This window comes from Acomys minous (assembly GCF_964271855.1).
Source record: "Acomys minous genome assembly, chromosome: 13".
Lineage (NCBI taxonomy): Eukaryota > Metazoa > Chordata > Mammalia > Rodentia > Muridae > Acomys > Acomys minous.
In genome coordinates, this window is record NC_140495.1 from 18503547 (window position 1) to 18516158 (window position 12612).

At 44.7% G+C, this 12612-nt stretch overlaps 1 protein-coding gene across 2 annotated transcripts in view; it reads right to left on the reverse strand.

The window, feature by feature from the left end:
- The window catches only part of CPNE4 (copine 4), a 448796-nt gene extending 436537 nt beyond the window's left edge, over positions 1-12259 (reverse strand). The window contains exon 1 of one of the 2 annotated variants that reach the window (XM_084754390.1): positions 12039-12259. In XM_084754390.1, the coding sequence (XP_084610516.1) occupies positions 12039-12091 (53 nt within the window). In that variant the 5' untranslated portion in view covers positions 12092-12259. Of the gene's footprint in view, positions 1-8929; positions 9399-12038 lie in introns of those variants that run through there. The other variant, XM_084754394.1, reaches the window with a different exon arrangement.
- Between the last annotated feature and the right edge of the window lie 353 nt (positions 12260-12612).

Below are 12612 nucleotides of genomic sequence, written 5' to 3' on the forward strand. Positions count from 1 at the left end.
ATAAGTAATCCATACAACATCGCTTTTACTAACTTCATATATATTTATATTTATATATTCGGATTAAGTTCCTCTTTTAGGCAAGATAATTGTGAGTGACTGGTAATAAAATTGCTTTTTAGAGACTATTATTTTGGGACTGAGGAGATGCCTCAGTTGATAAAATGGCTTCCATATAAGCATGAAGGTTTGTATATGAAAAGAGCTTCAATATATAGTTACCACCTGGGAGGACTTGCTATGTGCCCTGGGAGTGGGCACATCCATGCAATAGCCCCATTATAATGTAATGGTGCCATAGGTAAGAGAAAAGGAAAAGGGAACTTGGGTGTATCTCAGTGGTGGAGTGCATTACCTAGAAGGTACAGTATTAGTTAGGAAGAAGGGAGGAAGGAAGGAAAGAAGGAAGGAAGGAAAGAAGGAAGGAAGGAAAAAAAGAAAGAAGAAAGAAAGCGAGGCACAGAGGCAAGCGTCTACAAATCCAGGACTGGAAAATCAGATCCAAGAGATTCCCTGATGCTTGCCAGACAGTCTAACCAAATAAGTGAGGTCCAGGGTTGGTGAGAGACTGTTGCAAAAATAAGGTGGAGAGTGATTGATAAGGACACCCAACATTGACATCTGGACTCCAAACACACACACACACACACACACACACACACACAGAGAGAGAGAGAGAGAGAGAGAGAGAGAGAGAGAGAGAGAGAGAGAGAGAGAGACGGGCAGACAGAGACAGAGAAACAGAGAGACAAAGACAGAAAAAGAGAAACATGGACACACCCATCCATACATGGACACACATGCACACGAAAAATACTGTATCAGCCAGACACAATGGCGCACACCTGTAATCCCAGCACTCACGAGGCAAAGGTAGGTGGATCTCTGTGATTTTGTGGCTAGCCTGCTCTACAAAATGAGTCTAGGACAGCCAAGGCTACAAATCCTGTCTCCTAAAACCAGTTTTTTTTTTTTTTAAATACTATATCACCTTAACAGAAGTCAAAAGTAGAGAAGTCAGAGAAAAGCAACACTTAGCACATCCTGAGTATGGGCCCACTTCTCTTCTGTATTACTTTCAGTCTATTAACTTTTTTTTTAATAAATTAAAGAATAAGGCATAAGGAGGTTATGCAATTCAGTCAAATCCACACGCCTACCGAGTAGTTGATCCAGGGTAAAAGCTAAGTCTGCTAATGTCAAAATCTGATCCTTTATTATCCTAAACTTCCACAAATACTTATCTGTCCTTATCAAACCATATCACAATACAGTGACTTCTTGGCATATGTTCTAAACAAGAGGAAACAAGAGAGAAAAAATCCAGAGTGCTCTATAAGCACAAAATTCCACCATGGTTTTGAAGGAAGTGTCAAATGGCTGACATTTTTTTGTTTCGCCTCTGAACAAGACTGAAGGCCCTACCCTCATTCAGAGAGTGCAGGACCAGGGTTAATAGCCTCCCTCTGCTGTAACCTGGGCACCAGCTGGTTCACTTGTCTCTCAACCATGCCTGCCTGTGTACCTCCATGAGATGAGCCATGATAATAAGGGACTAAGCCTCTGAAACAGTAAGCAAGGCCCTGACTAAATTGTTTTCCTTATAAAAGTTGCATTGGTTGGTTGGGCGGTGGTGGCACACGCCTTTAATCCCAGCACTCGGGAGGCAGAGGCAGGCAGATCTCTGTGAGTTCAAGGCCAGCCTGGTCTGCCAAGCTAGTCCAGGACAGCCAAGGCTACACAGAGAGACCCTGTCTGGAAAAACCAAAACAAAAAACAAAAAACAAAACAAAACAAAAAAGTTGCATTGGTCATGGTGTCTCCTCACAGCAATAGAACAGTGACTAAGAACAAGGGGCATTCTTTTTTTTTTTTTTTTTTTAATATTTTTTCTCTGGCTATCCCATCCCTTGTATCCTCCCATTCTTCCCTCCCTCCCATTTTCCCCTTATTCCCCTCCCCTATGACTGTTCCTGAGGGGGATTACCTCCCCCTGTATATGCTCATAGGGTATCAAGTCTCTTCTTGGTAACCTGCTGTCCTTCCTCTGAGTGCCACCAGATTATTGTAATTCTTATACTGTAATTCCTGTAATAAAAAATATTCTTAACTTCATGGGGTTTTCCAGATTTCATCTTACTTGAGTCCATAGAAAATATCTTCCTATATCTTTAAAATTAAATCAGCCCAGGCCAGACCCAGCCTGGTTGGTCAGGTCTCAAATCCCACCTACTTGGGAGTCTGAAGCAGGAGGATTACAAGTTTAAGGCCAGATTGTGGAATTTAGTGAGACCCCGTCACAAAGCGAAAAGAAACAGAAGCAGGAGTCGGCTTACAGCGTGGTGGCAAGAACCTGCCTAGCATGTATGAGCTCCTATGTTCAATCCGCAGGATCATACAGAAGAATTAATAGCAAGACCCAAATGAGGCCAGGAGCTGTGGTCAATGTTAACAGCTGCCGCCAAATCTACTCTTATGACACACAATCAGCATCTCGGAACTGAGCAGACACCATGGGAAAGGAGTCTGGCCTTGTTTTCTGTTTGTTTTTTTGTTTTTGTTTTTGGGGTTTTGTTTTGTTTTGTTTTTTGTTTGTTTGTTTGTTTGTTTGTTGCTGAGTCTAAAAGCTAGACAGCACTAACCCATGTGGTCAGAGGTGCATGTGCCCAGTTTTACAGTGGCGCAATGTCAGGTGTAAGTCTATGGGATTTTTCCATTTTGTATCTCAACTTTTGCCTCAGAGTTACCAGCACAAAAGGAAACAAAGACATGAAAGGAACTGTCCGGCATCCTGTGTTGGACAACAAAGTCATTATAATGACAATGATATATTGTTTCTGCATTCTGCTGGTCTTACTATTTTTTTTTTATTTTAATGACAACTGCATTTAAAAACAAACTCTTTCAATATTGAAAAAGAATTATTTTACATTTATAGGTGTTACGCCTGCATGTGTGTTTGTGCACCACACGCATACCTGGTAGCTGAAGGTGCTAAAACGGGGCATCTGATACCCTGGGACTGGAGTTACAGACACACACGAGTACTAGGAGTCAACCTGGGGTCCTCCAGAAGATTAGCCTGCACTCTTACCCACTGAGCCATCTCTTCTCCAGCCCTAACCTTTAAATATTTTAAAAACGGAAATCATATTTGGATTTATTGTTTCCGACAAGCCATTTAGTGATTAGGATGCCGGGTGGGTGGCTGTTACAGTTCTATTGGATTTCCTTCTAAATCGTTTTCCATAAAAATGCATTAAGTCAATTACTTAAGCATTTATTTTATTATGGTATTGATGAAACAAGTATATACAGGGCAGCAATACAACTTGATTAGATCTATGAATATTAACGCTGTTAAAGACGCGTGTGCGCGTGTGTATACATATGCAGACATGCACATTTTGGTACAGAAGGATAGCTGAGCACAGTGGCGCACACGTATGATCCCAGCTCTTAGGTGACTGATGTAGAAGAACGAAGAGTTTGAGGATAGCCTGGGCTACATAGTAAGACACTGTCTCAAAAAAAAAAAAAAACAAACAAACTATTGATAGACAATGGATGGATGATAGGTGATAGATAGAAAGATAGATAGATAGAAAGATAGATAGATAGATAGATAGATAGATAGATAGATAGATAGATAGACAGACAGATAGATATGATAAATAGAGACATGATAGATAAAGATATTAAAGTGCCTGCTGGGTGAGACTCAACCTATCTCTCTGAATTACCCCTCCACTGACCTACTTCCTTGACACACAGGGAGATGAAAGCACCGAATAGTAGAGGGTTCTGTAAAGAACCCCTTCCAAGTTTCTAGAGACAAAGCCATGGCTCTCTTTCTCTCTCTCGCCCCAGATCACATGTCCATCCCTTCCTGTTCCTCTCTGGATTTCAATGTTTCTCCAGCCTGGTGACTTTCAAAACTTGGCTTTGCGCCTTTCCTCAGCGTCCTAACCCATGGCTTTTGAAACAGAGCCTGTGGCTCCCTGTTACTGAGCAAGTGAGCAGACAGACCGAGGGCAGTCTGGACTGGAGGGACAAAGGGGCAGAAGGACAAGGCCATGCCTCACTTCTGAAGCTTCTTCACCCTGAACCTAGAAGCCAGGCTCATGGGCCCCTGGAGGTGGGCTCTGCCGGTGCTCCGGCGCCCTCTAGTGACCGTCCACTCTAATGCTAACCCTCTGTAGCCCTGTGTGGGCTAGGCAACCCTGGGGGCTGGAGCAGAGCTCCTCCCTGCCAGGCAGCTTCTGCCTCGCTTCTCCTGCAAGGTTCGATAAACTGGCCCACAAAGGGCTAGATCTTTGAGAATGGAAGGTCCTTAAGTTAGACACTTTAAGCCAGAGAAATTGAAATGCTGTATTTCCCCCTGATATTTCCAAGAGGAAAAAAAATCCCTGGTTTTCTTTAAAAAAAAAAAAAATGAAGTTAGATATATTGTGTTCTTAACCAGATTTATGAGAGCAACATTTGAGGAAGTGTGTTCATTTTAAATAGACCTTTAATTTAAAGCAGAACTAAGAATTCTCCACACTCCTCCTCCCTCCCCCACCCCATGGATTCCTAGGACCGTGAACACTTAGGAAATCTCTTTGTTTACTTTATTGACTGTGTGACATTTAAAATAGAAGTCCAAGTCCGTGCACGGGCTGTTCCTCACAACGCATGCACACACTAACAGAGATGGCTGCAGACAAGGGGACTTTGTACAAATTTAATCACATCCGCTTGGTAAATATTGCAGTGTCTCCAAGAGAAAATGTAATACATTCCCAAGCCTGTTTCTCCACACTCCACAATGGAGGTGGAAACCACCTCCCCCCCAAATCATCTCCGGCTCGTACTCCACAGAGATGGTCAGAACACATGGCGTCATCCCTGGGCACCACCTATGTAATGGCCTGCATGGAACTGGGAGTCTCTTTATGAGAGGAATAACCAAGAAGGTCGCTGGATGAGTCTCCTGGCCTTGAACTCAGTTCCCCGAGTTTTCCTGTCCACATCTGTCCAATTAAACAGAGTTAGTAGTTACTCATCCTCGAGCTCACCCAGTTTGGAGAGTCATAGATCCACAGTGCTGAGTTGTTCTTTGTGTCCGGACAGGAACCCCACCAAGGAGATTCTTAAATGACCTCTGCCCTCCCTGAGCACAGTAAAAAACCACACCACTGGGAAAAGGCATACTATGATCTACTACCTCCTTTTTCTTTTTCAAGATCCACCCCAGCGCCTTCCACCATGTGCTGACCTAGCAGCCAGCAGGTCCTTCGGAGGCCTGCAAAGATCACAGTAGACAGATAAAGGAGTTGTTGGGATTTACTGACTCAGGAAAATATTTATGTGGTATACTGCATACAAAGTATGTTATATGTTATAGTGTATTAATTCGTAGAACAAACAGAAGCCCCGTAGAAATGAGATGGCTAGCACAGAAAAGGCTGAGCGCCCGTGTCAGCATTACCATGTTTAGTCTTAAACTTAACACCAACCTCTACATACTCAACCCGGAGAATGGATTTGAAATACCCAACAAGATTGGTTTCATGACATGCCTCCTCCCACAACAATAACAACAACAACAACAACAAGATATGATTCTTAGATCCTAAAAAGAGTAAGAAGTAAAGACCAATCTTAACCATCTGTCTTTGATCTGGAGAGAGCAGCTCTTACTGACTGCTGGGAGGTCAAGTTTAATGCACCAGAGGATGGTCCTAAACCAGGTGGCATTTTATTTCGAATGCATTTAGAAATTTCTGTCTTGCTATTTCATAACTCCAGTGTACCACTACCGTTGCCAAGGAAATGTGACTTGGGTTACTGCCATGGATCCAAAGGGGTTTGTTTGTTTTGTTTTAAAATATTAACATGACAGGAATGGAAAGATCAAATAAAAAGAACAAATTTACTTCCCTCGTCCTCTTCAAGATCCATGAAATGCAAATCTGATCACATTTTTATTTTTCTAAAAAAAAAAACTGCAAGGAACCAGCACACAATTTATCCCAAAACTCCCACCCCACCAACCAGGTGGATATCCTCAGAGTGTACTGATCAGCCTCATTCTGAATGCAAAGCATTCCAAGCATGTGTGAGCCTTTTTTCTGTGTGAGTAAAGGTGGTCCTAACCTTCTAGGCACCAAGGGAAGTCAGGGTACAAAGCTTATAAACACACTCAGCTTCATCCCAAAAGATGGATTCTAATACAGATGTGAAGAAAGATTGCATCACTGACCCAGTTTCCTCTTGTAATTATCACTTATCAGTTAAGCTCAAGGTTTTTCACTCATAATAATGGACTAAAGAATTCTCTCTCTCTCTCTCTCTCTCTCTCTCTCTCTCTCTCTCTCACACACACACACACACACACACACACACACACACACACACACACACACAAACACACACACAAACACAAACACACAACTCTAGGAACAGATACCATCTTTGTTTCCATTAACTACAATGGTACTTTTCATCAAAATTCCACATTGCAGATGAAGAAATAATCCTTTGCAACAAGGAACTTTGTAATCCAGAACCTGTAAAAAGCAGGGTCCCCTTAAGATAGAGCTGATAATGTTCACATGGCCACACCTGGAGGGAAACAGGAAGTTGTTTCCTTTTCTCTCCCTTTTTTTTTTTTTTACAATTAAGAAGGAACTTGAGAATCTAAGACCAGCAAAGTAAACATTTAGAAGTTCTAGTGAGGTTGCTGTCTCATGAGCTAAGAAGCTATCTGTGCCCAAGACTATAAGACTACCAGAAGAGTAAACACCAGGCTGACTGCTCAGGAAAGGCATGGATTTGGTGGCAATGGAGGTTCTTACATAGGATCAGATGAGTGGCATTTGGGGTTCATCATAAGCAGCTTTGATCATGCAGCCATTGGCAACTGGGCAGGCTTCAGCATCCATTCCCACTACGGACCGACAGATCTTTTTATATAATGCTCAGGGGGAATCACCTACTTCTGACGTGGTTTGATTTTGAAGCTGTCAGAGTCTTTCCATCAAAAGAGAATGTGAAAACTTTGGCCTAACACACACAGGTGTCCTAACTGGATTTCCCAGCCCCCCTCTCTATTTTTACCTATCTCTCTGTTTTAGAAGGAGCTTTGACCAACTTGACTCGGAGCCCAGATCTTCTAGGCGGCCCTTGGCAGCCCCTCTTTCATACTAAACAGGCAAATCCAATGAGTTCGACCCAGGGGCAGCTCAGGGAGGAAAAGGGCAGCATTAAAAGTTATCTAATTATAAAGAAGCCCCCCTCCCCCGCAAGTCCTGACTTATCTTCTGCTAAGAAATGTGGCCTTCCTAAACTTAAAAAAGACAACAATTAAAGTGGTCTCTGCCTCTGGCTTTTAGACAACAACTGTGGCTAAGAAGTTTAACCTGTCACTGTGAACTACAGAGCAATGCCATAGATGCAAAAACACCAACCTTGTAAAGAAAGTTTGAAGGGGCGGGGCTTAAATTGCTTTGATATAAAGCAAAAGCCACGAATGCCCCCTAAGAATCGAGACTATGAAGGGTCAAGCAGAGAGTAAAAGTAAGGAAGGCTCTGTTTGGACCTAGGGTAGTTTGGGGGGCGTTGTCTAAATAAAGACTAGTTTTAGTCTGGGTATAAGGACACTTAAGTAGGGGCTAGAGAGATGGCTCACCAGTTGAGAGCACTTAAGTACTCTGTTAACAGCTCAAAGCTGTTCAGGAAACAGAAAAACCAAGTGAGCCAAGAGAAGCCAGTGCAGTGATGATTGGAAAATCCCTGCAAAGCAGCACTAAGGTGAGACACTTGGCCTAATCTGCAGAGTTTCAAAGATGCAGTGTCAAACCCTGAGGCGTGTCCGTTCCAGAGGCATGAACATTCTAGGAACTGGTGGATCCACAGCATTGGGGCCTGGAGAGAGGTGGGTACCTCTTCTAAACTTTCCCAGGGCTCTGTCCCCTCTTCCATCCCATGTCCCTGCTCTAATTTCCTACCTCCACCTCACTGACTCTCCACGCATAATCCTCCCTAACCCCCTACCCTTACCTCAACTCTGTAGCTCCCTTAGCATCCTGCAAGCCTCCCCCCAATAGGATCTGAAAGGCAAAATGAGGCTAGGAGCTCTGAAGCCCACTTACACCAAGAGGGAAAAGGAGTTCATATTCCTAAGAATATCTCTTGGATTCTGCCCACTCCTACCCATTGCTGTTCAGCTCAACTTGATGTGGGTCACTTTCTGACACCCTTGGGTTCAGGTCTAGCAAACCTTGGTTGTCTGTGATACCACTGAATTTTGATAGCTCTAGTCAGAACCTCCTTCCAGTGTTTCTAGTTCCTCTTTACCGCTATTTGCTATTTTATTTAACAAACAGAAAGAGGCTGAACCAAATAAAGACACCAGCAAGCCCATGAGTTAGTTGTAAGCCTGAGAGTCACGGACGGACGCGGTTAAATAGTAGTAGGTCCAAACAAGCAGGGCGCCAAGCCACTGGCTAACACTACTGATGTCCCACACCTTTCTCGCTGTCAATGGGAAGCCGCAACTCTAGCCCAGAATCTGGTCCCATCCCCCTTGCCATTTCTAAAACAATAATAACCCTCCCCCAAGCCAACAGGACTTCCACAACCTCATCCCTGTGGTCCCGCCTAGGGCTTCTCTCCCCATTCCACCTGAGCAAGTGGAGTTATGTGAGAAAGCAGGTATATTGGCTGAAAGTTTGGGGGGTTGAGGGGGCGGTTTTGGCGGAGGGGGGGGCTGGGTTGCCTTTAAGGACTGCCGCTCCTGCCCTCCTGCCGCTGTTCAGAACAACAGCAGTGACAAACAAGCTAGGCTGGGCGAAAACCCAGAGCTTCTCAAAAGTTGGTCTAGCTACGCAGCAGCCCTGACGAGTTTGCAAGAATACAGGGCTCGGAGTTGGCATCTACTCACCTGGGTGTGCCAGCCTCGGAGACTAGAAAGAGAGAAATCAGCCCGGGACAGGTCTGTCCCGCCCCCGGGATGCAAAATCCGCCTTTGGAGTCGAGGTCCTGGGTGCTGTAGTTGTAAAGAGGTCTTAGGTGGGTCAGGCTTCCCTCCCACCTCTTTGGTCCTCTAGGGCCAGTTTAGCAAAAGCCAAGGAGGATAAAGATGCCGGGAGGGGAGTTTGGTCGCTCTGGAAACCTCGACTCCATTCTTGGGGGTGGGGGCTGGGGGAGAGGGTGAACAGCGTGAAAGGCGCTGCTGGGCTCAGGAACTCGCAGAGTATAAAGAGGAAGGAACTGGGGAAGGAGGGAGGGAGCAAAGGAGTGAGGAAGGAAGGAAAGGAGGAAGGGAGGGAGGGAGGGGTGAGAGCTGGGAGATGGCAGCTTCTCACTGAGATTTCCACCTTCTGACGAAACCCTTGCGCCCAGCAGCCCGGCAAGATACTAGTTCCTAAACCTCCTCTCGAGCGCCCCCTGAGGGGTTCCGGGAACTCAGCGACGCCCCGCCCTGGGCTCGGCCCTGGCGCTCTCCATGGTCCTGCCGCGCCCTCAACCCTGATTCCCTACTCAGCTTTGCAACTCCCACCAGCTCCTGGGAGACATGTGATTAATTTTTCCTTATTCCGTGATAAGGCAGTGAAATCATAGGAGCACAGGGACGAGAATAGGAGCTATACTTTTTGCATACATTCTAGGAAACTTCTTGAACGGCTCAACTGTCACTAAAATTGGGGGTGACAGTGAGCACTTATTTTGGTATCCACATGTCAATAAACACAGACTAAATGGCTATTCTTCTCTTCATCTTAGAGCGTTTTCCTGGATACAAACACCTGATAAATAAAGAAATGCTTATAGAATGTACGTTTTAAAATATACTTTATGGCTGGGGTTGTATCTCAGTTGGTAGAGGGCTGGCCTAACGTGCACGGGGTTCTTTATTCAAGCCTCAACATTGTACAAAGACAGACATGGTGTTGCATTACTGTAACACAGCATTTGGGAGGTGGAGGCAGAAGGTCCAGGAGATCAAAATTCCTCTCAACTACACAGGGGTTTTGAAGCCAGCTTGGGTTAGAGACATTGTCTCAATAATCCCAAACTAAAACAATAGGTCTTATTTAGGGGGTAACCATTGTCACATATAATAAAATGCTATGAACACACTATGAAGCATTTGCACAAGAAGTGGGTTGGTTCACTGTGCTCCTTTGCTGTGCCACTAAGCGACATCTCTATCCCTTGTGAGGCAGTTTGGAAATGATGACTTTTCTGTTACAGATTTATTCAAATTCAGGCAAATGACAATGAAGAGTCACGCCAGGCTCTGTTTCCATTTGTCTCTGTAGAAGTAGGTAAACTAAACAACCAAAACCTCCCCTCATATTCCCATAATCAGAATCAAATTAAACTTTAGACTCCATTAAGTAAAATGAATAAAAGGCTCTCTCAATACCTGGGGAGCGGGGGTCAGGGGTGGGGAACATGGTGGCATAAAGGTTAGAAGAGATGAGCAAGCACACAGGGCAAGGGAAAAAGGGGTCTCCCTCGCTGCTGGGTGAAGTACTACCCAACAGGATCTCTCTTCAAGGGGAGGGTTTGCTTGCAAGCTTTGTATAACTGCTAGAGAGGGGGAAATGACAGGATAAGGCTAAGGGGCCTCATTGGTAGTTCTGGAAATCAAATGAGAAGATCTCTGAGAAGAAACAGCTTCCAGAATATCAACACTTTCCTTCCCCGAGTCACCTCACAGGCTATTCTGAGATGGCACATTAACTGCAAGCCTAGAAAAATAACCGTGAGAGAATCTGGCGACACCATGGAGCTTACGCACAAGTCCATGGTTTGCCTGGAGTGAAAACACTTGGGTCGTGTGATTACGCACAAGCTAACAATCACTGAGGCCTTGGCTTGTGAGGTTACAATAAAGGACAGGTGCCTCAGTTTGGAGCAGGAATTATGTTCACAGTACTACTGCAAACAGACTGGGGCTTCATCTGAGCCCCACATACTATACAGCTGAAAGGACTGACCTCCCAGGAATACTCAGGGTTTCGTACTAGTAAAAGAAGGGAGGATTCTGGGAAAGTAAAGTCAGCAGTATGTTTGTCAAGTCATCCTAGCCTTTATCCAGTAGCATCTAAGCCTAGAGCTGAAGTTTGCATTGGGCTGACTTTGCAAAGACAAAATAAAGAAGATGAATGCCTTATTTATTTTTCTCACATGTTGGCTGTGAACACTAACACTGAAATTCAATGGAGGAAAGGATCTCTGTTTTGTTAACTTGGTCATGATTGGAACCACAAAGCCTAGGAGAGTGTCTCCACTTAGCAGGCAGCCAACACACACTTACTAAACTTAAACAAAATGTTTTCAATGCCTTATAGACCATTTAACACAAACCTCTTATTTTATTGGCAAGAGAAAGGCAGTTATGATGCGCTAACCATATGCTATTTCCAGTCATCTGCTAGGCAGATCTTCTTATCAGACCATTTAATTTTTTATAATAGCCTTTCCCAAGTAAGTTTTATCATGTCTACCACAAACCTGGCATAGGTGGTTGGGATAACCAGACCACGACTCAGTTAGTTACCGAGAATTACTTGAAGCAGGCTCTGAAAGTGCCTGGCAGCTAACCACAAACCATGGAGAAGTTACAAAGTCAAAACCAGTAGAGCACACCTTAGTGCAGCCATCCCCTCCCCCACGCCAAAAGCACAGGCATGCAAACACAACACAACACCAAAACTTGTGACTGCCGGCAGCAGGCTTTGGCTCCCTAATTAGAAACAAACAGTTTGCCCGCAAGCCAGTCTGAAGAACACATGTGCAGCTTTATGCCAGGATTTTTTTTTTTTAATATATCTCAAGGCATGACACTGAAGGTAAATTCAAAGAGTCTCTTTGCAGGGCTCCCACCTCCCATATGAAATCAGCAGCTCGATTGTACAAACAAGGCTTTAGAACCAGCTAATAAACCCCCCCCCACAGCAAGTTGCCCACCAGCCGGAGTCCCCTTCTTTCTTCCCTCCCCCCCACCCCCACCCCCACCCCAACCCCCGCATGTCACTCACCTCCTCCCAACTCTTTTTTTCATGGATTCTGGGTTGCTGGGTTCTACCGCCATGGTTTAGGTTTTCTAAAGCCAGGCCACTGAACTCGAAGGCACCAATCTTCCCAAGCTGAAAGCAGGCTTCAGTTCTCAGTGGCTTCGCTCGCTGGGTCCGTTTGATAACATAAGGGGAGGCATCCGCTCTGTGTCCTATGCCAGTATGAAAGGCATCTCACCCATCAGTATGACAAGTCAAAGGCTGGAAGGGAGCCAGGGAACAAGAGGGAAGGGATGTGAACTCTTCCCCCCCCCCCATGCAGTTGACAGCATTTTTAAGGGTGGCAGATGATGAAGGGGAAAAGCAGGCAGAGATTCAGTGCCCTACAACAGAAACCTTGGCTTCTTCCCTGAGTGAGTCAGGGTGAGCATTTTGTTGTGAAATGGAATTTCTGTTTTCTCTTTTTCTTCCTTTTGAGCTGTAGGGTGGTTTACACACTCAACCAGACAAGGAGACGGCTGTAAATAACGGGATTTAGTTTTGAGATTGTGGATCAAAGAAAAGCCTTGAATTTCACCCCAAGGTTATTTATAGCTCA